This window comes from Trachurus japonicus, chromosome 8, assembly GCF_045865225.1.
Source record: "Trachurus japonicus isolate A0001 chromosome 8, Traja_1.0".
Taxonomy (NCBI): Eukaryota; Metazoa; Chordata; class Actinopteri; order Carangiformes; family Carangidae; genus Trachurus; species Trachurus japonicus.
The window spans coordinates 4,531,638-4,559,467 of record NC_140914.1 but is presented as its reverse complement, the minus strand read 5'-3'; the positions used below and the strand labels follow the sequence as shown (position 1 = coordinate 4,559,467).

Here is a 27,830-nt window from a genome sequence, read left to right as displayed (position 1 = left end):
ATTATTAAAGCAGAAATAAGCGGAATTTTTGTGTTAATATAAGTCTTAAATAGTTCTATCTTCCGACAGCAATCACTTCTATAGAGTGTTTGGTCTGAAACACGGGTCTGTCAGTCACTCTGCTCTGCTGTAAGCCGAGGAGAAAACTTTCCTTGTATCCTACAACCTTTATCCAATGAGGAGAGAGAACGGCATAAAGGGGCGGTCCTTTCTGTGTGTGCAGCCAAGGGATGCGCGTAAATGTGGTGATGTAGGGACGAGGGCGGGGACTGCTAACTCCATCTGCTGACAGGAAGTTAGCCAAAACCACCAGATCGCTTACTTCTGCTTTAATATATGCTGCATTTTATTTGAACTCGATTTACATTCAAGAAAGGGTATAAGTATAGGAAAAAAAAGTAAAGAATACAGTTGTTTAAGATTATGTGTGGTGTTTTAATCATAATTTATAAAATAATTATAATTAGTTGAAAAAATATTTGTATAAGGAATTTTTTTAAATGAATTTCTAAACATTTCAGGCGACCCCATTTGAATTCCAGGCGACCCCACGTGGGGTCCCGACCCCAAGGTTGAAAAACACTCTATAGCTCTGAAGCCTGGTTCACACAGAAAGATTTTCTAAATCCCCACAGATAAACAATCATTGATTGAACAGTTTTAACTGGTTAAAGTAAATTGTGTGCATGTATAGTTGAACATGCACACTTTAACCAGTCCATAAGCTTTTTTTAAATTTTTTTATTCAAATAAAAAAACTTGCACTTCTGTTATTTATTTGCACTTGTATCGCTGCTATTGTGCCTCTACTTTTTTTTTTTTAAATGTATATTTTCTTTTTCTTTCTAGTTTAGTTTTATATGTCTCTATTTATTCACATATATATATTCTAGATTTGTATTGTAAATTTGTACTGGAAACAACGTCATTTTGGACATTTTTACAGCCTAAACAGTCCTGTATTGAATTTGCCTGAGAATAAACTCTGGACTATCTCCCTTCAGGACACTTGGATTGCAGTGGACGAGCAGTGTGGAGGAATATTAAATGGTTTTTGTGTAGTTTTATGGACGTTTTTGTGTCGGGCCCTATTACTCTCATATAAAGTTTTGGTTGGACTAGGAACCGGCCTCCCGGGTCTCCAGATGCACTTTGAGGAATAAAAAACTACTCCAGAGTATTCATCAGCATGAGGGGGAGTCAATAATGATTGGCTAGTGACTAACTGTCAAAAAGGGCTTTAATTCTTTCAAACAAGCCATCATATGTGTTTCTATGACAATCTCTGATTGAGCAACTACAAAGTAAATGAGAATATTCTGCATAGATATTCTTTTTTTGCATGTCCGCTTATTTAAGGCAAGATATTCACATCCAGTTTTTTCTAATAGGTAAAGGAACTTCCTGGCCACAATTATGTCAAGTTTCAAAGCTGTCAGAGCTTGTGTTATTAATCTACATGAGCTTATATGTCTTAACTCCCTTACGGCCAGGCTGTATTTTTGTTCTTTTTTAAATTTGGGGTGTATGACAATATGTATCACTTTAACAATGTTTGCAGTAAAATATTTTAACCTAAGAATTCATTTCATATATGGGAGACATTAGAGAAGAGGAAAAACATAGGGGTGTCTCTCAATTTTTGGGGGGCATTGTCACTAGCCTATGACTGAATTTCATTTTTTGGTGAACTATTTCTTTAAAGCTGCATCCTGATCCGGCCTCCTCCCTGCATGTAAGACGACCTGCACCGGGCTGCAGCTCCGTGCAGGAATCTCCCCTTGCACTGAAACTCAACACCGCTCAGCTCGGCTCAGGTCCAGGTCCAGGTCCAGGTCTCTGCTGCCTGTCTGTTATCTGCTCACATTTGCTTAAAGGGATAGTTCACCCAAAATTCAAATTTCACTCATTATTTACTCACCCTCATGTGGACTAAGGGCTGAGAGAAGTTTCAGAGTCCTCCGTGGCTTCTCTGAGTTACAGGGGGTCTCGGCGTAGCAGTGCATGTCCATATGACGGTTGCAAATGGATACCAACTGTCTTCGTAACAAAAAGACACACCAAAAAACATCCAAATACCTCCATGCTGCTCGTATGTAATGTCCCTCTTGTATTGAAGCCCCAACATCAGAAATTGTCCCGAAAAAAATTTAATATGTCTATTTTTCAAGCTTGTTTTGTAGCGGAAGCTCCTCTTCCCAGTTCGTCCTAATTTGACGAACCGGGAAGAGGAGCTTTGAGAAGCTTCCGCTACAAAACAAGCTTGAAATATAGACTTATTTAATTTTTTTCGGGACAATTTCGCATTTCGGGGCTCCATTTGCAACCGTTATATGGACATGCACTGCTACGCCGAGACCCCCTGTAACTCAGAGAAGCCACGGAGGACTCTGAAACTTCTCCCAGCCCTTAGTCCACATGAGGGTGAGTAGATAGAGTGAAATTTCAATTTTGGGTGAACTATCCCTTTAAACACACATGATGTGAGGAGGAAGCGTCTAAACCGACCCCCCTCCCCAAAAAAACCCAACTCCCTGTCGACTCCTCTTGTTGCCTGGAAATGAATAAACAGCACAAACAAAAGGCCGACGCCCGGGACCTTGTATGGTATAAATAGCCCTGATGAGGTGACACGGCTTGAGATGGACTCGCAAAATAATGTGTAGCTACAAACATAAATGTGCGCTCGTGTACGTCGTGTCTATGTGTTGTGCTTCCCAAAAAAAAAAAAATCCAGTGGAGGTCAGCATTCCTGCAGCAGGAGGCACAATGGAGGCGGAACAAAGAGGCGTGAGCCGGGACTTAGTGCAGCAGATGGATGTGAATGGTTGTGTGAAAGATGCAACTTCAATGTTTATTTTATCAGGGGGGTTTTTTTCCTGCTGCGACTGTCGCCACAGAAACTGGGAGCAGGAGCCTCAGGCAGACCTGGGATCAGATCTGACACACACACATATGACTGACCAGTGGTGTAGTCTACTGTATGTGATACTCAGGTATACTCAGTATAGTACAACAAAACTATCTAACTAAAGTATGTGTCAATGGTTCTCAAAGTGGGAGGGTTGACAGGGTTCAAGGGGGTCCCCAACTTTTTATTGAAATTTTACCACTTTTTCCTAGAATTTTTTAACTTTTTTTTTTTTTTTCAGAAAAAAAAAGTTGTTTGACTTTCTTTTTTTTGTTGTTGACATTTTTACCACTTTTCCTCAAATTTTTTTGAGAAATCTTACCAGTTTCTTCTCAATTTTTCTTTTTTACAAGAATTTTTACCGCTTTTGTATTATTGTTTGCCCCTTTTTTGGAGAGAGAGAAATTTTGCCAAATTTTTCTTACATTTTTTGAGAAATTCTACCACTTTTTCTGAGAATTTTTTAACTTTTTTTTTGAGAAATTTTATCACTTTTTCAATTATTGTTTGACTTTTTTTTATTTATTTTTTTTACCACTTTTCCTCGAATTTTTTGAGAAATTTTTACCAGTTTCTTCTCAATTTTTCTTTTTTTTTACAGTACTATTTTTTTTTCAAGAAGTTTTACCCCTTTTTGTATTATTGTTTGCCCCTTTTTTGAAAGAGAAATTTTGCCACATTTTCTATAATTTTTTGAGAGGTTTTACCACTTTTTTTGCGAAATTTTACCACACTTTTTCTAAACTTTTTTTTTGCGAAATCTTATCACTTTTTCTAGAATTCTACTACTAAATCTATTTAAACTATTTTTTTTTCAATTTTTTAAACTCTTAAACTTTTTTTTTTTTTTAATCTTACCACTTTTTTCTAGAAATGTTACAACTTTTGGAGGAATTGTACAACTTTTTTCCAGAAATTTCTCTATAATCTTTAAAAAAATGTACGCCTAATTTAAACGTACATTGATTGTTTGTGTATTTCTGGTGTTTGCTTCAAACTTTTGTCCAATGGGGGTCCGTGGTCAAAAATTTGTGTCAATTTTGGGGTCCTTGACCAGTGATACAAGAAGTATGAACAGTTTACCCACCTAAAAAGCAGTAGGTATACCCACCCACTACAAAAAATGAGACTACACCACTGTGACTGACTGAAGGCCACTTGTCAGCAGGACGGTGTAAATCCCGGCGGCCCAGAGAGTTTTAATGAGCTGAGCAGTAAGAAGCTCTGATCCTCAGGAGCTTCCTCTACATGCCAACAACCAGCCTGCACCTCCTCCTCCTCCTCCTCCTCCTAACAGGAAGTGGAGCTCCACCCGGCAGCAGCAAAAGCAAAAGAGCAGAAGTCATGTGACGGGCTGGAGGAGCTGTGATTGGACGCTCAGCAGCAGCAGGGATCATGATGGGCCTCTAATCCACAGACACTAAATGACCTGAGGATGAGGAGCGGCTCTGTCACCACGACAACAAACTGAGATCCACCACAGAGCCAGAACAATTAATCGATTAATCAAACAATAATCGATTATTTAATGAATCGTCAACTATTTTAGAGTCGAGACAAAAAGTCAAAATTCTCTGATTGCAGCTTCTTAAATGTGAATATTTCTGGTTTCTTTGTTCGTTTATGACAATAAACTGAGTCTCTCTTTGGTTTGTGGACAAAACAAGACATTTGAGGACATCGTCTGGTGGTTTGGGAAACACTTTAAACATTTTATTGACCAAACAACGAATCGATTAGCCTAATCGTTTAAACAATCGACAAATTCATCAATAATGATAATAATGGTTAGATGCAGCTCTACTCCACCACCTGAACCAGAACTTCCTCTGGTTCTGGTTCTGCTGCTTCACTCAGATGTTACGTAACACGACGATTTAAGATTAAGAGTAAAACCTCCGACCTGCACCACAGGAACCACCACACAAGGACGCACAACTTCCCACAATCCTTTTCTACACACAAACACACACGTAAGGCATGCAGCATTAGGAATGTGATTATTGATGATGATGATGATGGTCCAAGTGTTAGACGGAGACGTCCAGGTGATGATCTCTGTGTCATACAGGGCAGCATAATACACTCATCATTTTTAAATGAGCTTTCAGTGTATAAGTTTGTGTGTTTTATTCTGTTTTGTTGCTATTCGTGTTTTATTTTATTCTAACTTTGCCCTATTTTATGATTTTTTTTTTTAAAGTGTAAAGTAAAACTCATTATTATCATTAATAATATTATTATTAATATGAGCTTCCAGGTGGAGGAGGGAGGAGATTAAGGAAGAGGAGGAGAGGAGAGGGGGCAGTGCATATTAACAGCTGATTTAATAGTAATAACTAACAATAGGAGCAACACAACACATCAGACACTGCAGGTCAACTCAGGTGAAACTCACCTGTCCAACACACACACACACACACACACACACACACACACACACACGACACACTTTGCACTCATTCAACACCAATATATTGAACTAATAAGTCAAAGTTTCACTCAACAGGTTTAAAAAAAAGAAAAAATCCAAATTAAATTCATAAAGTTCATAAATTGATCCAGTTCGAATGATGACGTCATCCTCCTGCACTTAGTAGCCTAAACAACAGTTACTGTAACTCCACTTGACTTCACACTGCTCAGAGCTACAGACAGCTACAGACACACAGTCACCGACCAGCACACACACACACACACACACACACACACACACACACGCACACGCAAACTCGTGTCTCGCTCCTGGATCAGTTTGCATCAGTTTTGCTCGATCAAACAAAGAAAGTGGAGTAATAATAAATAAAAACTGCTGCTGTACTCACCCTCTCTCTCTCGGTGTCTCGGTCGGTTGTCGGTCGGTGGGTCGGTCCCTCCCCACTCTGGCCCCCCTCACTCACTCTCTCACCCACTCCCTCAGGCTGTCGCTCCAAATGTAGTCAGAGCCACAGCTGCTGCGGAGTGTCCGTATCAGGGTGTGTGTGTGTGTGTGTGTGTGTGTGTGTGTGTGTGTGGTATAAATAGTCTGTCTGTGTCTGTGTCCACTTGTGTCCGTGAGTCGCTGCTGAGTGTCGCGTCCTGCGGGAGCTCAGGTCAGTTCCCCCGCGGAGCCGCAGCTCAGAGGCCGCTGGAGCTGACGTAGCCACCTGGAGCTGTTGGCTTTTAATTCAATTAATTAAATTAAACACGATTCTCTATACTTTTTGTTTTTAATTTAATGTTGAAAAAAAACAACAAGCGTTGCCTAATCAATCAAATAATGTCACCAATCATCTAATAAATTAAGTTGTTGTAAAATCTATAAACTAAATGAGACACTCCAAGTTAAAACTACAAGTATGTTATTGATATTTGTTTGAACTAACCCTTTAATTGAAACTAATTACATCATTTTAATTAATTAATCTTAATTAAGTTGTTGTAAAATATATAAACTAAATAGTCACTTAAACTTAAAACTACTAAGTATGTTATTGATATTTGTTTGAACTAACCCTTTAATTGAAAGCAATTAGGCTAATGGTGGAAAAAAACAAAAAAACATAATAACTACTTTATGTTACCAATCATCTATAATAAATTAAGTTGTTGTAAAATCTATAAACTGAATAAGTCAGTTAGAGTTAAAACTACAAGTACAGCTCTGGGAAAAAATGAAGAGACCACTCCCAAAGTGATCAGTTTCTCTGGTTTTTACTATTTATAGGTATGTGTTTGAGTAAAATTAACGCTTTTATTTTATTCTATCAACTATCGACAACATTTCTCCCTAAATTGAAATAAAAATATTGTCATTTAGAGTTTTTATTGACTGAAAATGACTGAACTAGTCTAAATAACAAAAAATATCAACTCTTTTCAGACCTTGAATAATAATAATACAAAGAAAACATGTTCATATTTATTCCTAAACAACACAGCAAGAATATTTTAACTCAGGAAGAGTTTATCAATCAGTTTTTGTGGGATAATGTCAGTGGTTTTTATAATCTTTCTATAAAACTGTGGTTCAGTGTCTCATTAAGTAGAATGAGTAGAGATGCTTTTAAGAAACATTTGTGAAAGTGGTCTCTTCATTTTTTCCAGAGCTGTAGCCTATGTTATTAATATTTGTTTGAACTAACCCTTTAAACTCATTAGATCATTTTAATTAATTAATCTAACCCCTCCCCTCCTGTCCTGCTGCTGCGGCGGCGCCCCCTTGTGTCCTCTCTGCGTCATCACACCCAGCTGCACGGAGGAGCAGAGTCGATCAATGTGACAGATCAGTTATTTATAGAAACTCTTCAGTCAACAGACAAACTCTCATCGTACAAACGTCTCGTCCTCTTACACCATAAATATCAAAAACAGATTAAAAAAACAAACATTTAAAACAAATTAAAGGACTTTTCTTCTTTTTTTTTTTACATTTTCCTGCAGAACGAACACGACAAATTAAAACTCAACGTCAACATGAAGGTGAAGGTGCTTATTGGTCCTCGTGCTGCCGGCGGTTTCAACAACATGAACAGAGTGGGAAGCAAACGACAGAGTTCCTCACGTATAGAAAATAAAATGAAAATAAAATAAAATAAAAGCAGCAGCGTGTCGATAAGCAGCAAACATCAACTCCTCTGAGCGTCCCACCTCCGACCCAGCCGACCCTGCAGGTCGTCATGGTGACGGTGAACAGTCTGGGGACTAGTTAGCGTCAGAGCCTCATCACTCCTCCTCTCATCATCATCAACGTCTTCATCCTCAGTGCTTGGTGAAGAACGGATGAGTCAGAGCTTTGGCAGCAGAGATCCGACCGCTGGGCCTGAAGGTCAGACACTTCTGCAGGTCAGGAGGAGAAGATGGAGTTAATAGTTTAAAGGAACATTGTGTAGGAATTACTTAATCGCAACTCAATCGTATTTTTCATGCTGCATTCACGTGAAATTGGGCAGACGGCAGACGGACGACAGCCGCTGCACGTAACGGCATAAACAAGCCTCTATGTCAGGGGTTCTCAACTAGTCTCACTCTGGGACCCACATTTTCCCATGGTCATTAAGTTGTGACCCACTTTTATAGAATTCAAACCAAGATTTTTTTTTTTTAGCCTTTAAAAACTAATTTAGCTCTTTATTGAGCAAAGTGCATTTCAGGGCACATGAATGAAACTGAGGAGGACCATGACAACTGCATGTACGGCAGTGAATAAAAAAATATCAAACTGCACAAAATGGAGACCAACAAAAGAATATATTTGACTTCTAATGCATCTCTGCATTCAGAGCATATTCACAAAAGTGAATAAATATCAAATTGCACAAAATTAAGACCCACAAAACAAAACAAGATTCACTGCATTCAGGCCACATTAATAAGAAACTGATATCTTTGCATTCAGAGCAAATAATAAGAAAGTGAGGAGGACCATTACAACTGCATGTGTTCACATGTCTCATGTGCCTTTCAATATAAGTTATTTTTCAAAATAAAAGACATGTCCAACATCAGATGTGCATTAGATATTATTTACTTTTTTGACCAGCTGTCTGCGACCCATCCAGAACGGGTCCGCGACCCACTTTTGGGTCCCGACCCACCAGTTGAGAACCACTGCTCTATGTAAACAAGTGGTCCGTCAGCACGAGGCAAAACAATACACGTGACAATATGTTGTCATGGCGATGTGGTATTGTTTTACCGTCTTTCTCTGGACTTCTGTGACTAAAATGACATCTGGTTTGTTAGCGACGGCCGTCTGCCCGACTGCACCTGAATGACGCCACCTCGTCCTGAGTCGACAGCTCCGGTGTCTCCGCTGAGTTTCCGTGGTTTCCTACCATCACGCTGCCACTGAACGTAAAAACATGGCGACACCACATGGCAGCCAGCACCGAGCTTACCCGCTCCATGTAGATATGAATGATATGAACGGCTAATTCAGAGCTGAAAGGAACACTTCAGTTTGTTGATGGGGGGGATTACTGGTGAAAAACAGACTTTTGAACAAAATAATCGATTTTCATAAATAGATAACAGGAGAAGTTACACAATGTCCCTTTAAAGGTGCGTTCACACCGGACCTTTTATTTTTGTCGCTGGCAACAAGTTTACATATTAAGTCAATGCAAACGAGTGACTAGGCGAAAAATCGCTGGGGCTCCGAGCGAGATGAGAAATCCCAACTCTCCGGCCGTCAGTCGCTCGTCGCTCAGCGCTGATTGGCTGCCGTAAAATATATGTGTACCTATGACAACTACTGAAATCATGGAAACGTAATACAACTCCGCCGGTCCGGCAGAGCAAAGCTGGCTTGACGTTGTACGGCGCTTGTGGGACTTCCACAGCAGGTAAACAGCGGCAGCAGGTACAATGTCAGCCGTGCTGGACCGACACAAACGGGAAGAAAATAGCGACTGGAATCGCTGGAATGAAAATCACCTTCCTACTCTGAGTGCCTCAGTTCCCGCTACCACCCAGTATTTGGATCCTCACACTGAAGAGCACCAGAGGTAGAGACAAGAGACAAAGACAACTGATACCCATGCAGCACTCCATGCATGTTTTTTGATTGCACCAGTGTTTAACCATTATAACCAGTTTAAGCAGTGTTAGCAGTGGTTGTGTGGGACTCACAGACAGCAGGTCGTTCTCCTCGGGGCCGAGGTTCTGCAGCAGCTTGGTGCTCGACACCTTCGGCCCCCAGGACACAGAGTAGGAGATGGGACTGTCCTCAGGCCAGTCCTCCTCACCGGGGAGACCCAGAACCCTGAGGAGGAGGAGGAGGAGGAGGAGGAGGAGGAGGAAGAGGAGGAGGAGGAGTCATGGTCACAATGTCAACATCTGTCCATATATGTGCATATAAATAAAAAATATATAAATATTGACATGCAGCACGTACATGTTTGTGTGACTATATTATAATCATGTTACACAAATACACTAAATCAATGCAAAGGAGAAATTAACGGAACATACATGTATGTTTTCATTAACTAAATATATTGTTAGCACACATGCAACATGTTAGAACAGATTCAAGTGAATTATTTTTTATTTATAGATACATAAATGTATATTACTGTATGATACATGCACATGTAGAAATGTTACTATAGGTATTTCATATCTTCATATATCTACAGGAGATGTGTATCAATAATCAGTTGTCTTATATGTTACAGGTATGGCGACATCCCTCTTGATCAATATATATATAGATGTATGTTACATGCTAATGATTAATTAATTGACTTATTGATTCATTTAATGGTTCAAAATGATGAATTGAACAACTGAAGCTACAGTGACTCTCGTCTGCATCAGGGATAAAAACACTCACTCAAAGATTTTCTGCAGCTGCTGCACCTCAGTGTACGCCCTGAACAGAGGCCTGCAGGACACAACAACAACACAACAACAACAACAACACAATGTTAATCCGACCGGAGCAGAGCATCGACTCCACCTGGGAGCAGCTCACCTGAGGAGGAAGAGCTCGGCGAAGATGCAGCCGGCGCTCCACATGTCCACTGAGGACATGTAGACGGAGTGGAGCAGCACCTCCGGAGCTCGGTACCACAGAGTCACCACCTGCACACACACACACACAGACACACACATACAGGAGGTGACACAACAACTACACACACACCTGGCCGACAGGTGACAGCTGCTTGACTTACACCCGGAGTCAGAGCGATGTTGAACGTGTAGATTCGAGCCAGACCGAAGTCGGCGATCTTCACCTCCCCGCGGCTGCTCACCAGGACGTTCTCCGGCTTCAGGTCTCGGTGCAGAACCATGTTGGAGTGGAGGAAGTCCAGACCCTGCAGCAGCTGCTGCATCACGTCCTGCTCTCACACACACACACACACACACACACACACCTGAACAATCACGTGCACTGAGCACATGATGTAAACAGGAAGCAGATTCTCTCTCTGCAGGTTATCAGTTGCAAAAAAAACGTCCTAATAAAGGTGGACGGAGTTAAAGTCTTGGTTCTCAAACTTCTTTATATCAAGGACCCCTAAACTGACACAAATTAGACCACGGTAGAGAAATTTCTGGAAAAAGTGGTACAATTTCTCCAAAAACGTTTAAACATTTCTATTAAAAAAAAGTGTTTTTAAAAAATTCTCGAAAAAAGTGGTACAATTTCTAAAAAATAAAATAAATTTTTTTTCTAGAAAAAAGTGGTAAAATTTCGAAAAGAAAGTGGTAAAAAAAAAAATTTTAAATAAAAAAAAAAAGTGCTACAATTTCAAAAAAAAAATCTATAAAAATTTCTAAAAAAAAAAAAAAAGTTATCATTTTCTAGAAAAAAGTGGTACAATTTATTAAAAAAAGTTATCATTTTCTAGAAAAAAGTGGTATAATTAAAAAAAAAAAAAAAAGTGGTAGCTACAATTTCTAAAAAAAAAAAAAAAGAATTCTATAAAAAATTCTAAAAAATAAAATAAAAGTTATAATTTTCTAGAAAAAAAAAACAAAAAGTGTTGCTGAGTCCAGACCTTGACGGTGTCGCGGCTCAGTCCGGACGCCGGAGCCTTGGACAGGAAGCTGCTCAGGTCCTGGTCGATGTACTCGAGGACCAGCGTCAGGTCCAAGCTCCGCCCCCGAGGAACCACGGACGCATCCAGCAGCCTGGAGGCATCGGCTCAGGGTTAACCACACACACTTTACACTTTATACTAACCAGTGTGTGTGTGTGTGTGTGTGTGTGTGTCTGGAGAAAATGATCATCTGTATATAATCTAAATATAATAGATTCAATCTGAACTTTTGTTTTTTATGATAAAATGTGACATTTGTGCTAAATGACGACTTTACAACTTCTCTTCAGGGTGTTCATGTATTCATGGGATGAATTTGTACCTTGTACAGTGGACATGTATAATTCTATATTTATGTATGTGTATTTATATCTATATAGTAAATGTATTATATATATCATGTATCACCTAATTTAGAGAACCGTCTCTCAGGATGAATAAAGTTTTGCGTTTTGAAATCACAGTAACTGGTTTACTGATCTGTAGCCACCTTCATGGCTTGCTCTTAAGAATGAAACCTCCTTGTTACAAAAATGTTTGAAACAAATACTGTAAATAATCCCCATGCAGATAAATTGTACACATTTATAGCAAAACTCAACCTGTCCTAAACCCCTTGTATTTGTTTAGTATGGACTCACTTGTTAAAATAATCTTTCTTTTAATTGTTCTTTTATTTATTTAATTCTTCTTTCTCTTTTTTTTCACCTAAGATCTGTCATATTTTTATATGTGATAAGCGATACACTACCACAATAATTTTTTTAATTATCCAAGGAGGTGTGGATTTAATTTATCTGTAAAAGAACTGTTTATCTTTGAGTATGCCATTGTTCATGTAATGTGGCATGTCGAAAAAAAAAAATATATATATATATAGTATATAATATATACCGGTATATATATATATATATTTTTTTTTTTCAAAGTTAAAAAATATATATATGGTAACACTTTACTTGAATAGGTATTCATAAGATGGACATAACACTGTCATAATCATGACATGACAGCTGTCGTTAAGTGTCATTCGATAAGTTATGATACTTTTAATGCAAAGTTGACATTGTTTGAGATGTTTTTGTTCTGACAACTTGACATAAAGACAATTTAAACTGTCATAGCAGACCTAATTGCCAAACTTTAAAAAATTATGTCAAGTTCTCATAACAAGGACATCTCAAATAATGTCAACTTTGCATCAAAAGTGACATAACTTACCGAATGACACTTAACGACAGCTGTCATAAGTATTCATTGATGTTTATGACAGCTGTTATGTCATGGTTATGACAGTGTTATGTTAATCTTATGAATACCTATTCAAGTAAAGTGTTACCAAATATAATAGGCCTAGTATACTGATCTGTAGCCATGTTGAAAATATCAATATTATGGAATATTATTGTTTATTTGCTGTTGTTGTTGTCATGAATAACAGCAAACAGTGCAGCAGCTGGACTCACTGGACTATGTTGGGGTGGTTGAAGTGGTTCATCTTGCGCAGCAGCGCCACCTCCCGGATCATGAAGGGGGGGATGCCGCAGTCCGACGTGTCTCCGTGGATGTTGAATTTCTTCACCGCCAGGAGCCGCTGGTTCCCGCCCACCTCTCTGGCCTTGAACACCTTCCCGTAGGAGCCTTCACCCACCTCGGCCAGCAGCTCGAAGCTCAGCCGCTCCGTAGAGCCAGAACCAGAGACAGAGACAGAGACCTCCATCCTCCTCCTCCTCCTCCTCTGAAACTCTCTGTCATCAACAAAGCACAGAAAAAACAAAACAAAAAACAAAGATGAAATAAAATAAAATAAAATAAAATGCATAGCTAAATAAATAAAGTAGAGTTTAGTTAGTTTCCCTGCAGCCGGAGCTAGCTGCAGCCGAGCAGAGCTGAGCCTGAGCAGCTCGTAGCTTAGCAGTAACTCACCTGTCAGACTCTGCACAGACACACACACTACAGCTGCTGCACGCACGGACCGGGTTCGAGTCTGGTCGTGACTTCCCCCCTCAGACCGCTGCTGCCTCCATGGCACCGCGCCGCGCAGCCTGCTGGGTAATGAGATGGTAATGTCTGTCACTCACTCATCCATCAATCACCGATCACTCCGATCACTCCCCCTCCTCCTCTCAGGACTAATCACAGCGCCTCGAGGGGCCACAAGGCCTGCACGTGCTGTCACACTGGGGCTCGTGGTGCGTTCAGGTGCAGCGAGAGAGCAGCAGTCACTGAGCCACTGAGTCAGAGGCCCCAAAACAAAATAAAACAAACAAAAAACCAAACAAAACAAAGTGAATGTTTATAAACTCACCAGAGAAGCAACTTCCAGGAACTCACAACAGCTTAGAACCAGTCAGCTTGTCATTATCATGTTATTATTAACATCACAGTTTAATAAAGTGAGTGTATCAACATGTAAAAAGGGAAAATAAACAATTTAAAAAGTTTTTTTTTTTTTTACTTGTGGAGAAATAAATTAACACAGCACAGATATTTTTCTTAACATTTTGTCTTGTTTATACTATAAATGTGTGTACGTGTGTGTAACTACATCTTTTTGATCTATGTAACAACTATAACAATAATTAAAGCAGAAGTAAGTGGAATGTTTGTGTTAATATAAGTCTTAAATAGTTATATCTTCCGACAGCAATCACTTACATAGAGTGTTTGGTCTGAAACACGGGTCTGTCAGTCACTCTGCTCTGCTGTAAGCTGAGGAGAAAACTTTCCTTGTATCCTACAACCTTTATCCAATGAGGAGAGAGAACAGCATAAAGGGGCAGTCCTCTCTGTGTGTGCAGCCAAGGGATGCGCGTGAATGTGGTGACGTAGGGACGAGGGCGGGGACTGCTAACTCCATCTGCTGACAAGAAGTTAGCCAAAACCACCGGATCGCTTACTTCTGCTTAAAGTTTGAATTCAGGAATACATGACTATGTCACTCGGCTGGCCCTTGGGGTCCTCCCGGAAGAGCTGGAGGAAGTGTCCGGGGAGAGGGAAGTCTGGGGATCCCTGCTCCGACTGCTGCCCCCCTGCAACCCGGACCCGGATGAAGCGGAAGAAAATGGATGGATGGATGGATTATTGAATGTTGATTGATTGTTGACTGATGCTTGACTGTAACAATTTGTGCACAAGATTGAATAAACTACGACTTAGTCTCAACTGTGACCGGTTTTGTGCTGAACTAATGTTGAAATGCTCTGAAGGAGTTGTCTTGTATTTTAACACACATACACACTGACAATAAACAGGTTTTATTCTGTTCTAACTCTAAATGTAGAAGTAAAAAGTATACTTTGCTTGTTAATTTTTATATGGGCTTACATCATTGTGTTGATGACATCATTGTGTTGACACATTCAGTGGATGTGGTTATCTTCTTTTACTTATTGTATGTGGTGGCGGGAACTAGTATCTCTAATATTTTTTACTTTAGTTTACTGAGACGACTTTTGCTGTAACTGCTTATTAGCTCTTTCTTGATTTTTGGATTTTGTTACAATAAACACGTTCATGGAGCCTTTGACTTTTTGGAAGCATCACAGAAGTTCCTCAGCGAAAGACGGCGGCAACACTAAAGACACCAAACAGCCTCCAGATCAGTGTGTTAACCCTTTAATATCCAACAGGAAGAACCTGTGTAAACCTGTTACAGCTGCAAACCAAACTTCATCATCAATATCAGGCACAGTAGTCCGGTAAAAAGGCAGTTTACAGAAATAAACCAAAATAAAAAAACATTATTATTGTTATTATTACACAACAAACTGTGTATATTTATATTTATATATTTATTATATATTTCAAAACAGTGGATGGTTTGCATGAGGTTTGATAAGTGCAGTTTGTACGGTGGCCCGGAGGGATCAACTCAAACTTCATCAACAAAAACATGAGCTGCAAAAACTCCCAACACGGAAACGATTCCAAACTGATGGAGTTGTTTTTAAATTTGTATTCGTATTTGTCGTGTTTGCGTATTTGCATCTTGTCAGTGAGTTGAGCCTTCAGGGCCGCCGTAGGTTTTTCCTGAAAGCTGGTTAAACGTTCTGCGTCTTTCATTCATTAGTCGTGTTACAGAGACGAGCGGATCTCCGTCAACTTCCTGTTTTGGTTTCATGATTCCCGGCTCTGATCCGCTCCACGCTGCCGCCGCCGCCGCCGGTTCATCCCAGCGTGGTGGCGTAGCGTCGTGTAGCGTTGTGTACTGTTGTGTAGCTGGTCACTCGGCCTTCAGCTTGTCGTTCATGTACTTGTTCTTCTTGGCGAGGCTGATGGCGTCCAGGTGGAGGTTCCGGTTCAGGATGACCGAGCCGCAGGTCAGCGCTCCGGCCAGAGCGCCGGCGAAACCGCACAGGAACACGTCCTGACCTGCAACAGAGACACCACACTCACTCAGCATGTGTCTGTGTGTGTCTGTGTCTGTGTGTGTGTGTGTGTCCCAATTCCAATCCGCCCCCTAAAGACTCAAGTAAGGATGTCACGATTACAGATTTTCTTGGTACGATTATTGTCAGAGAAATAATCACGGTATTACGATTTTCATGATTATTATGCATGAATTAATTTCACAACACTATGAATGTGTAAAATCAAACATAGTTAAAATATACATTACTAATTATAAAATATTTTAAATATCTACGAAAATATGACCAATTATTAATCCGCCAGGGGAAGTGTCATCGATACCAAATGTTTAAGTTAATTTTAATCTTTTTCTTTTAATTACAAATGACACTCTAGCATTTAAATTCTTACCAATTCAATGCTACGTAGGGAAATGGACCAGTATCTGAGCATTTACCTTTACTTTGGCGCACATCTGCCGATATGGTTCATACATGATCTTTTTTTGGAAAGTGACGGTATTTAGGAATCTTTGCGATCAATTAATTGTGGCGTTTAATACCGCGATTAATTGTGAAAACAAGTAATTGTGACATCCCTAAAGACTCGAGCCCTGAACCCTCACTGACTGAAGTGACGTCAGCTCTAAGTGACAGAGTGTGTGAGGGTCCAGATGCTGTAAACATGAATGGAACAGCACTTACCCACTCTCACGACACGTTACCTTGACAACAAAACGTTGTTGACTCTGGTCTTGGACCGATAATTTACCGTACTTTTAATATGCACAAGGTGTGTGAGGGAGGCGGACTCAAAACAAAATGTTCCCGGATCAGATCTGATCAAATCATCATCAATAATCACAAACTGTAGGCCGACACGTTCCTGACAGTAAACTTCTTTTCTTTCTTTCTTTTTTTGTTGTTGCTCCTGTCCATTAACAATAAAGAGACAGCGGAGCTCTCTCTGTCCACGTGTGTTAATTTACTTTTCTTTTTTTTTTTTTTTTTAACACTTGCGTTCCAATGGCATGCCATGTGTTTGACTTCACAACGCTATGAACTGTGGGTAATTCCTAGGGCTGGGATGATATGCTTTTCTCCCGATTTGATTCTTCTACGATTTTTTGGATGGCGATTCGATTTAAATTGCGATTCTACGATATTGCCGATTCTCTCGATTTTTAGTCTGCACTTTTAACATTTATCTGCACACAAATACTGTAGGAGCCTATACATTAACATACTCCATTATAAAGTGAACTTAAACCCTTTTCAAAACCTGTACTCTCTGTATGTAAAAAAGGCTAACAAATGCACATTGCACAATATTTTTAAAAAATCAAAAAATATTTAAAAAAATATATATATTTCCCAAAAAAAAAAAACGATTTTTGAAAAAAAAAAATCGATTTAAAAATCGTCAAAAAAGATATTGTGATATTTATGTGAATCGATTTTTTTCTCCCACCCCTAGTAATTCCCCTAGCCAAAGTCAGCATCGGTGCTGACTTACGGTAAGGGGGCAGTAAGGGCTCATTCACTGACTCACTGACTTGATGATCTGACAACAGAACAGCCCTCACACACTCACGGACTGGTCGGATTGGAACTGGGCCCGTGTCTGTGTGTGTGTGTGTGTGTGTGTGTGTGTGTGTGTGTGTGTGTGGCGGCGGCGGCACCGACCTGTCAGGTAGAGGTTCTTCAGCGGCGTCTGCGGCCTCACGGTGGCGTTGAGCTCGGGGCTGAAGCGTCCGAAGCCGTGGTCGGCGCCGTAGATCTCTCCTTTAGGCGCTCCGATGTAGTGTGTGTTGGTGATGGGAGTCCCAGCGTCTACGTACTCGATCTACACACACACACACACACACACACACAATGTGACAGAGTCAGGAAGCTGAAGAAACTGTTCTGTAGCTGAGTCTCTGAAAATATAGAAAATACTAAATTAAAATCATTTATATGAACAAAACCTTTGAATACAAATAAATAAATAAACATGAAGACAAGAAAATCAATAACAATGTTTACATCAACACATCAACACTCGGATAACAACATGTATATGATCAAACTCTGAATAAGACGAGCAAATTTCATGTTTATATTTTTTAACCTTTGTTTGTATTATAACTGTCAACTGTTTATTCATAATGTGTGTGTGTTCAGTCTGTGTGTTTGTGTAGCTGTAGTCAGGGGTAACCCAGGTAACCCTGGTAACCGCCCAGGGCCCTGAGCTGGAGACGGCTGCCATGGGGCCAGATCAATGACAACATGATGTGAACTGAACACACAACATTGTGCAGAGCTGCAGACACCATTGTTCATTTCTCCCATTAGCAGCAGATTAATAGCCTATATTTGTTGTCAAATTCTCACATTGATGAACTTCAATTCAGCTGTTTAGTTCAGTTTAGTTTATTTGCACATTATATAGCCTACATAAGCTGCACATTCACCACACTAGGAAATAATCATGTATAATTATGTAAAACTAGTACAACACATGAAGCAAATACTCGGAACTACTTTGCGTTTTTGAAATCCCTCCGCCCAGCAGCCGTGTCTGGAATGTAGTTCCGGCTGCATTTCCCTCTAAAACAACTCTGTCTGGAAACGTTCTGTTATTGTCTCATAGCGTGGTGAATGTGCAGGTCACAACTTGTCCACCAGAGCTATGTGGAGTTGTTGGATTGTGTATTTGATGAGTTTGATGAGGGACAGGGGATCTGTACCGTTCACCTCCATTGTGTTCACTGAGCAGCTCACGTCTCTGCTCCGCCGATCTCAAAACAACATGCACCGATAATTAAAGGTGATGAACCTACTGCTGTGACTATAGGGATTATGGTGTGAGGAGGATCTGACTAAATGTTGAACTATCCCTTTAACATGACGCATTGAAGTTTTTGAGACCATTTCCAAGACCATCACTGTATCCAGTACCAGTCCTCATAATAATCATATGTCTTGATATTTACATTATTCCTCCTCAGCTAAAAAGAAAAGATGATTTGATCTAAAATCTAAACCATATTTAATGTAAACCAACCAAGAACCACAACCTTGTAAATGTGGTCTTGAGTCCTACAGCCCGGGTCTGTACCTTGTCTCTGGTGATCTTGGGGAACACGTCCATCACCACCTCCACCACCGAGTCGATGAAGATCTGCTTCAGCTCCTTGTAGTCCGGCCCTCTGTTGGTCACCTTGCCGTCCTTCCACTCCTCAAACCACTCGTAGTTGGCGAAGCTGACCAGACTCAGGGTGGACTTCCCTGCAGAGGACAAATGTCTTTACACACACACACACACACACACAGAAACTGTTGCTGTGACTTGATGACCTCGGGGTCAGAGCTCCTCCCACCTGGTGACCGTTCCTCCCAGGTCGGGTCTTTAGCCGACGGAGACGCCACAAACAGCAGAGGGACTCGCTTCGCTGACTCCTCTCTCTTCCCATTCAGATACTCCACCACCCTGAAAAACAAAACAAAACAGGAAGATGTGACAGGAAGTGGTGACCTCACACCATCATCATCATCACAAACATCTTGTGCATGTGATATAATTAAAGGATAATTACCGTTTTTACAATCTGGACCTTATTTCTATCATAAAATACGATCATTTCCTCTCCCAGATAACTTTGGTGTCATTACAAGTCGTGATGAAATGAGCTCCAGCCGAGAGCCGCGTATATCCGTATAATGGAGTCTACAGGGCAGCAGAATGCAGCCTCTAAATAACACATTATCTGCAGAGAAACTCCTTCATTTCACCAATATTTAGTTATGATAGGCTCGTGCTATTCCCCTCTGAGTCCGGGGTTAGCTGTTATCAACATCCGGGGTCTGTAGGTTGACCTACTGACCTCTGACCTGGATAATGTCATCGCTGGATATACACGGCTCTCGGCTGGAGCTAATTTCATCAGAACGACTTGTAATAACACCAAAGTTATCTGGGTGAGGAAATGATCGGATTTTATGATAGAAATAAGGTCCAGATTGTAAAAAAAAAAACCAGTAATTATCCTTTAAATTGACATGTATGAACCCACAGCTCGTCAAAGTTGTTCTCGGTGAAGATCCAGTAGTTGTCGGCCTTCAGGCCCAGCTCCTCCTTGGTCCCCGTCAGACCCAGGAACACGCTGAGGCCGCCCTCGCCGTTCTTCATCAGGCCCAGCTGCTGCTGGATCGCTGCCGCAACAACAACACAACAACACAACGTTACAACCAGCAGACACACACAGAAAAGACAAACTACAAACTACTCCTCAGTGTGTGTATATTACATTACACTACATTACATTATATAATGATAATGATCCCCACTGGAGCTGAGAAGATCAATCATCTAATCAATCAGATTTATATTCACTTATTTCTAATTATCTCAATTCAATTCAATTCCTTTATTTGATCAAGAGGGACAATGAACATCAACAACACTCCAAGTGTGAATGTACTCAATTCTAGCCACACGGCTAATTTCCATTGATAGTCCCCCTATTTACATTCACTTATTATCTAATTTGTGTTTACTTTACTTCTTTGTTTATTTTTCTCTTATTGTTAAATCATGTCTATATATCATTTTATTGTCTAATTCAATTAAATTTAGCATCCTTTTGTCTGTGAATTATGTAAAACCAATACAAATATAGTTTAAAAAATGTTCTACCTGTTTTTCTAAAAGCACTTTGAGCTGCATCCATTGTATGAAAATCTCTATAATATTTGTTATTATTATTATTAATAATAGTTATTATTATCATTCATTATGGTTCAGGAAACCATTTGTCTGCAGTGTAATAAAATATGTGATGAGATAAAAGTCATGGCCGACACCACGGAGACGTGTGTAAACTTTAAAGTGTGAAAGCAGCTGACCTGGCAGCGCCTGCAGCTCCTTGGGCAGCAGCTTCTGGTAGGTGTTGAAGATGCCGGCGTTGGAGATGATCATGGGGGCGCGGACGTGGACCTCCTCCTGACCCTTCATGACGCTCACACCTGTATCCATGGAAACAGACAGAGGAGGTGAGGTAGGAGCCATGTGCTGGGACTGATGTGTACGAACAAGAACCAGAAGAATGAGAGGAACCAGAAAACGAGAAGAACTAGAAAATAGGGCTGGGACCGCTTTTCTCCCGATTCGATTCTTCTACGATTTTTTGGATGGCGATTCGATTTAAATTGCGATTCTACGATATTGCAGATTCTCTTGATTTTTAGTCTGCATTTTTAACATTTATCTGCACACAAATACTGTAGGAGCCTATAAATTAACATACTCCATTATTAAGTGAACTTAAACCCTTTTCAAAACCTGTATTCTCTGTATGTAAAAAAGGCGAACAAATGCACATTGCACAATATTTAAAAAAAATCCCCCCCCCCAAATTTTTTTTCAAAAAAATAAGTAAAAAAAAATAAATAAATAAATAAATCGATTTATGAAAAAAAAATCGTCAAAAAAGATATTGCGATATTTATGTGAATCGATCTTTTCTCCCACCCCTACTAGAAAACTAGATAACCTTAGGAACAAGAAAACGACAGGAACCTGAGGAACGAGACAAATAGAAGAACCGCAGGAATTAGAAAACTAGAAGAACCAGAAGAAGGAACCAGACCGACCATAAGCTTCCTTGGCGTCGTTGAACAGGATCCTGTTGACCGGCGCGCGGACCAGCACGGCGCCGCCGGCCTTCTCCACGATGGGGATCATGTGGTAGGCGATCTCCGTGGCTCCGCCCTTCGGGTACCAGGCTCCGTTCAGGTAGTGGGTGACCAGCAGGCTGTGCATGGAGAAGCTGGCGTCCTTCGGCATGTTCCCTACAGGACAGAGAGAGAGGAGGTCTTTTTTTATTCAGCAGGCTTTAAAAAAAAACGACCACATCAATCTTAAGGCTTCATATTTTGATTTTCATCCATATCAATTCATCATGTACTATAAAGTAGTCCCATACACTGGGAGAAAAGGGAGATGGGGAGAAGAACTGGGGATCTGGGAAGGTCGGGGGGAGGCGAAAGATAAGAACATGAGCAGATATTATATGTCTGAGACCCTTAAAATTATAATTTACTAGTGATATGTGCTGTTGGCTGTTTAGGACAAATAAACAAGAAAGGTAAGCACAATAAATAATTCCCTGTGTAGTACTTTATGAATGATATGGCGAGCCTCTACCAAGTTGTGATTTATGGTCCCACGTTATGAGCTGCATACGGGCAAAAAAAAAAAAATTACTTTTGTGTCCCCCCCAATCCTGACATCGGATCTGCACCCCTGGAAAGGGGTATTAATATTATATTATAGATATTATTAAATCATATAGTTGTTTGTAATAATAAGGTTTTTATAGCTTTTCTGTCTTTCATATTTTGTAGTAGCTGCATGTAATATCTGATTTATATTTTAAACTCATAAACATGTGTTTTTTTGGATGACCATTTGCATTTGTGGATGTAATATTTTCCTTGTAAAGTAAAAAGATTCAACAAAAACAATTCCTTTCCTTTAAGCTTTTGAGAATTATATCTTTTTTTGTTTTAAGTTTAATCTTGATGCCTGTCAAAAATGTCAACATGTCTTCTAGCTCTATCCAAAACAAACAGGTATAACAACATTCAAACAAAAGATGACAAATATTTTCCTCCTCCTGTTCACAAAAACTACAGTTGACATTGATACCTTTAAATCTGGAGATGGTCTGATTGACGGGATAAATTGAATACATGATTTTAAAAGAAACTTCCTTTATCTTGTTTGTCACACAGTATCTGAGAGAGGAGGAGATCTATGAGCATCATCATCATCATCATCATCATCATCGTCACCGTCGTACCGTAGGTGCCGAAGATGTAGGTGAAGACGGCGCGCAGGTCTTTGTTGTCCGTCAGCCCGTTGACGACCTCGGTCAGGCTGCGCGACGCCATCTGGAAGAAGAAGGAGAGGCGCGTGGCGAGGCCGCTGTACACCAGGAACTTAGCCAGGGGGGCGGGGCAAAGCTTCAGCACCGCCAGCATCCAGATGCCCCGCCCACATTTCTGCAGGAAAAACACACAAACAACAAACAAACAAACAAAAACATGAGACACAAGTTTCCTTTCCAGGGTTCCAACAGCTTAAGCCAAGTCAAATTCAAGACTTTTTAATACTTTTTTGCCTCTTAAAATGAAATTTAAGACCAACTTCACAATAAATGCAAACACAAATGCAAAAAACAACAACCCACCACATCAATAACATAGGCTTAGGGACAATTTTAGCCACTTTCCAAGGTAAAGTGACTGCTACATGAACGATGGGGGTGAGGGGTCGGGGGGGGGGGGGGTGATGAGTGACATCATTTAACAGCTGTGTAGTTGGGTTGCAGCGTCATCTCCATGTGTGTTTAATGACAACACAACATTATGTAGTGAGAACTTGAGGCTGAAGGAGAGGGGATGATCAATTGAAGCTCGGACTACAGGGTTCCTACAGCTTAAGCCAAGTTAAATTTAAGAATTTTTTAAAGCGACTTGAAATTAAATTTAAGACCGACTTCACAATAAACACAAATGCAGAAAAAAAAACAAAAAAACACCACATCAATTACATAGGGTTAGGGACAATTTTACCCACTTTCCTATGTGATCCAAGGTAAAGTGCCTGCTACATGAACATTGGATTGTGTCTCTTTCCCGCTGTCCTTTCAAAATAAATGCATAAAAACAAACAAAAAAACTGAGAACTCTTCATGAACTTTTGCACTTTTCTTTTTTCAGTTTAGTTTCTTTTTTATGACACAGAGTTATTAAACTGATCTGGCTGCAGCTGCAGACACATGAAGACATAAAAAATGAAGCAACACCATGTGGCTGTGGTTATGTAATCCTCCTTCAACCATCAGCTGATAGAGGCTCCAACACCTTTAACTCACTGACCTTTGATCCTTGGAGGAATATCAGCGACAACACCAACACAAATCTGGATAATGAAGCTTTTCTGTGCTAAAGTGCAAGTCCCCCCCCCCCAACAACAACAGGCAGCTCCTCAAGGTGAAGGTCTATGGCAAGCCATTTTAACATTTAAAAGCCAGACTGGATATGTGTTGTAGATATCTGTAATTCAGTTTTGCCTCTAGTCAAAAAGAATATTTCCGATATCCGCAACTACATTCTTCCTATCCACAATTGTTATTTCAGATATCTCCAATTTGATTCTGACTTAATTCCAGTTCAAGATATCTATAATTCACCTCAATTAAAGATATCTACATGTCCCTGTTCAGATATCTTAAATTAAGTTTTGACTAGGCTAACTGGCGTTGTAGATATCTGTAACTGGAATTATGACTGGTCAAAATGAAGTTGTAGATATCTCAAACTGGAATTAGTACTAGTAGTAATTCAGTTACAGATATCCGTAATTCACATTGCGGATATCTGCAACTGAATTGTAGATATCTGTAATGACAAACCCCATACACATGAACGGCAAAAGTGACGTCATTTGTCCTAGGAAGAACGTAGTTGTGGATATCTGAAATGACTATTGTGGATAGGAAGAACGTAGTTGTATGGATTTCTGAAATGTTCTTTTTGACTAGAGGCAAAACTGAATTACAGATATCTTGAATGAAAAATCCAACTATTCAAAATGTAGTTACGACAAGTCAGAAAGACGTTGCTGATATCTACAATGTTAATTCCGGATAGTCAAACTTTTAAATGTTAAAGGGATAGTATCATTTTTTTTAAAGTGGGGTTGTATGATCTACAAATAGCCCCTAAGTACTTTACAACATACAGTGCTGTGAACAGACCCAAAGAAACGGCCTATTTTACCTGAAAAAACTGTATGTTGTAAATCTCTGGGCAGGGCTATGGGCTGGCGTTGCTAACGGGAGGAGTGCAGAGAGTCTTCTACTGCAATTAAAGTACTTAGGGGCTATTTGTAGATCATACAACCCCACTTTAAAAAAAATGATACTATCCCTTTAAATCCGCTTGCCACAGAAGGTCAGGTCCAGACGTCTCACCTTGGCCAGCCTCAGGTACTCGTCGATGGCCTTCTCCTCGCCGGGGAAACACTTCTTCAGCTCGTCGGGGAAGCGCGTGCGGCCGCTGTAGATGGGGTAGCGGCGGCGGTTCTCCGGCGGCCCCAGAACCACGTGGTCGAACGGGTTCTCCAGAGGCTCCCACTGCAGCTGGCCGTTGGTCATCTGGTCCAGCATGCAGCGGAACGGCTTGTGGTCCAGCAGATCCCCGATGTAGTGGATCCCTGAGGAGAGGAGAGGAGAGGAGAGGAGAGACACGTTACCAAACATAAACACAGAGAAGAGTCCTCTTCCTCTTTAGTCCAGTCATTTTATGAAAAAAGGTTGAACAAATTGCAACAGAAGCAAACTCAACTGATTTTGTATCCTCAACATGTCCTGAGTGAGGGAAAAAAAGCCCAGAAGAATCCCATTAGGGGAAAGTTTAGAAAAATGTATACGCCCATTAATTATTTTTCTCACATGAATAGGGTAACATTTTTAACCTTTAGATATCTCCATGAAAATTACCCAGTTGATTACTTACATTAAGACAAACAAAAAATGTATTACAAATTTTTTGAAATTCTTTGTTAACATGAGCAAATTTACATATATTTGCATAAACACGGTGGCACAGTGGTTAGCACTGTTGCCTCACAGCAAGAAGGTCCTGGGTTCGAATCCCCGGCCGCCCAGGTCCTTTCTGTGTGGAGTTTGCATGTTCTCCCCGTGTCTGCGTGGGTTTCCTCCGGGTACTCTGGTTTCCCCCACCACTAAAAACATGCCAGCTAGCCTGATCCTCCAGTCAGTGCCCCTGACCAAACCACTGGCTCATAATCTGGAGTTGGTCCCCGGGCGCTGCACCGTGGCTGCCCACTGCTCCTCAGGGATGGGTTAAATGCAGAGAAAGAATTTCACTGTACTAGCTGTATATGTGACAAATAAAGTACCTTTAAAAAAAATAAATAAATTCCACCATTTTGACGGCACATGTATACATAAAGGTGCTGTGGTGGTACCAACATGAAAACTGGAATGAGTTGACTCCATCGGTCAACCGACAAGAAATCACTTTAAATTTCAAGATGACTGCAATTTTTCAAGGTAGCCACATTCTTAGTAGAGCAGGTATGACATTACGTATGGATAATTTGCATTCATACAACACCTGATCTAAACATTGAACAAGACATTTTCACCTGCTATACCCAGTCTTGTTAACATATTACAGTTAAAAAACTTAATATTGAGGTCTGAATGGAACCCATTTAGGCTATCAGGTGTTGTATATATGCAAATTAGCCATACATAATTGGATTCAGTTGAGTTTGCTTCTGTTGCAATTTGTTTAACGTTGACCCCTTTTTTGGCCTAAAATTACTGGACTACTTCCTCTTCCTCACCGACATCGAACTCAAAGCCCTTCTCGGTAAACGTGTGGCAGCATCCTCCGGCCCGGTCGTGCTGCTCCAGAACCAGAACCTTCTTTCCAACTTTGGCCAACAGCACCGCCAGCCCAAGCCCGCCGATCCCGCTGCCGATGATGATGGCGTCCAAGTTCTCCGGGACTTTACTGGCCAGGAAACCTGAAGGACAGAGACACCAGAACAGTTCAAGGTTTACTAAAATTAGATTAGATTAGATTTTTAACTGTACTGTCATTCACACCATGAAACATGAGGAACAACAAATAGTAACTAACAGAGCTATACAAAAGCTAATAGAGCTAATACAAAATGTGCATAAATGGAAATTTGGACATTATAACATTTAATTTCATCTTCTAAAAATGTTGAGAAATGTTCTGTTTGTGAAGTGTGAGGCTGGACTTTAATGTGGAATTTAAAACTAATTGTTTTAAAAATAATCAATATACCATACATCAAGTATATTTATTCATAGCCCTGAGCTGCTTTCTAACACAATTAGGACATAATAATGTAGGCTATTATTGCATTCAAGAGAGTTTCAATCTATACATTTTTATTAAAAGTGTTTTAAATATTTCTTTTCTGATTAAGGAGTTATGATAAAATAATTATTAATATTAAAGAAAATAGAAAATTGTAAAAGTGAAATCTTTGAAGGAAAAAAAAAACAATAATTTGCTACTTTTTGGCCTGAAAAAAATGTAAAAAAAAAAAAAAAAAAAAATTTAAATAAAGACGTAAGAAACAGAAGCAGTTCCTGACAAACTCGTCTTTGTTTTCACTCTTATGCAAGAAACCAGTTCAGTGTTTTACTGTGACCGCGCCTGCAGCCATGTTCCCTCTGACTGCTTTAGAATAAACGACTGAATTAATAATAATTATTACTATAATAAAACTTCACTTCAGATTCACTTAATTACTTTTTTTTGTTCAATTTCATCGATTTCCCTTTAGTTTTAATGCATATAAACTTGACAACTAAATGAAGTGAACACGGTGGAGTGTGACCTTGCTTCAGGACTTTATTCTTCTCCTTCCGGTCGTGAACCATCTTCTTCAGCGGTTCCCGGGTGTCGGTGTCGAACGGGTTCGGTCCGGAGCTTCCCCACACATACTTCCATATGAGGCCGAGCAGAGCGACACAAATCACCGCTACGCTGATCCACATCGTGGCGGAGTTTCACCGAGAAGCAGCTGCAGCGTCTGGGACTCAGATGGGACGCTGCGGCGCTGCGCTTCCGCGTTAAGACACGGCGCTGCTGGTGACGTTGAGCACTCGGACGGCGGCGACCAATCAGAGCGCACGTACGCTACGGGCAGAGTAAATCTCGACCAATCAACGGCTAGATCGAAGAAAAATAAGGAAGAGGTGACTTTAAAGAAAACACGCCCTCGAGCGGAGATGTGTGTCTATGGTTGAAACCAAACGAGAGAAAAATGGACTTATTATGTAACAAGAGAGACACTAAAGGTGAATAGGGTAAAAATGTAAACTAACAGATATCACCATGAAACTTCACAAGTTTATCACTGACATTAAGACAATTATTTTTTGTATTTCAAGTTTTGTCAAATTT

The 27,830-nt window shown here is 40.2% G+C and overlaps 2 protein-coding genes across 2 annotated transcripts; both read right to left on the bottom strand.

The window, feature by feature from the left end:
• Positions 1-7,169: 7,169 nt before the first annotated feature.
• On the bottom strand, positions 7,170-13,175 carry cdk21 (cyclin-dependent kinase 21). The gene is made up of 7 exons (XM_085785364.1): positions 12,912-13,175; positions 11,404-11,536; positions 10,573-10,740; positions 10,371-10,480; positions 10,230-10,280; positions 9,524-9,656; positions 7,170-7,729 (listed from the first exon to the last, which is right to left on the bottom strand). Exons 1-7 carry the CDS (start codon positions 13,163-13,165, stop codon positions 7,652-7,654), a joined length of 927 nt encoding a protein of 308 aa, XP_085641490.1. The 5' UTR covers positions 13,166-13,175; the 3' UTR covers positions 7,170-7,651.
• A 2,249-nt stretch (positions 13,176-15,424) lies between these two features.
• Positions 15,425-27,496, bottom strand: retsat.2 (retinol saturase, tandem duplicate 2). The gene is made up of 11 exons (XM_085783386.1): positions 27,262-27,496; positions 26,227-26,409; positions 24,824-25,065; positions 22,646-22,847; positions 21,435-21,632; positions 20,688-20,807; positions 19,856-19,994; positions 19,163-19,272; positions 18,901-19,070; positions 17,484-17,643; positions 15,425-15,819 (listed from the first exon to the last, which is right to left on the bottom strand). Exons 1-11 carry the CDS (start codon positions 27,419-27,421, stop codon positions 15,671-15,673), a joined length of 1,833 nt encoding a protein of 610 aa, XP_085639512.1. The 5' UTR covers positions 27,422-27,496; the 3' UTR covers positions 15,425-15,670.
• Between the last annotated feature and the right edge of the window lie 334 nt (positions 27,497-27,830).

What these genes read in the sequence shown, in the direction of transcription:
- cdk21 (XM_085785364.1), bottom strand. Translation starts at nt 13,165, where the DNA reads ATGGAGGTCTCTGTCTCTGTCTCTGGTTCTGGCTCTACGGAGCGGCTG. An exon ending in TGAGCCGCGACACCGTCAAG is followed by an intron (nt 10,741 to 11,403) that starts GTCTGGACTCAG and finishes GTGTGAGAGCAG; the next exon opens with GACGTGATGCAGCAGCTGCT. An exon ending in ACATCGCTCTGACTCCGGGT is followed by an intron (nt 10,481 to 10,572) that starts GTAAGTCAAGCA and finishes GTGTGTGTGCAG; the next exon opens with GTGGTGACTCTGTGGTACCG.
- retsat.2 (XM_085783386.1), bottom strand. Translation starts at nt 27,421, where the DNA reads ATGTGGATCAGCGTAGCGGTGATTTGTGTCGCTCTGCTCGGCCTCATA. An exon ending in GAATAAAGTCCTGAAGCAAG is followed by an intron (nt 26,410 to 27,261) that starts GTCACACTCCAC and finishes TCTGTCCTTCAG; the next exon opens with GTTTCCTGGCCAGTAAAGTC. An exon ending in GGAGCTGCAGGCGCTGCCAG is followed by an intron (nt 19,995 to 20,687) that starts GTCAGCTGCTTT and finishes TTGTTGCGGCAG; the next exon opens with CGATCCAGCAGCAGCTGGGC.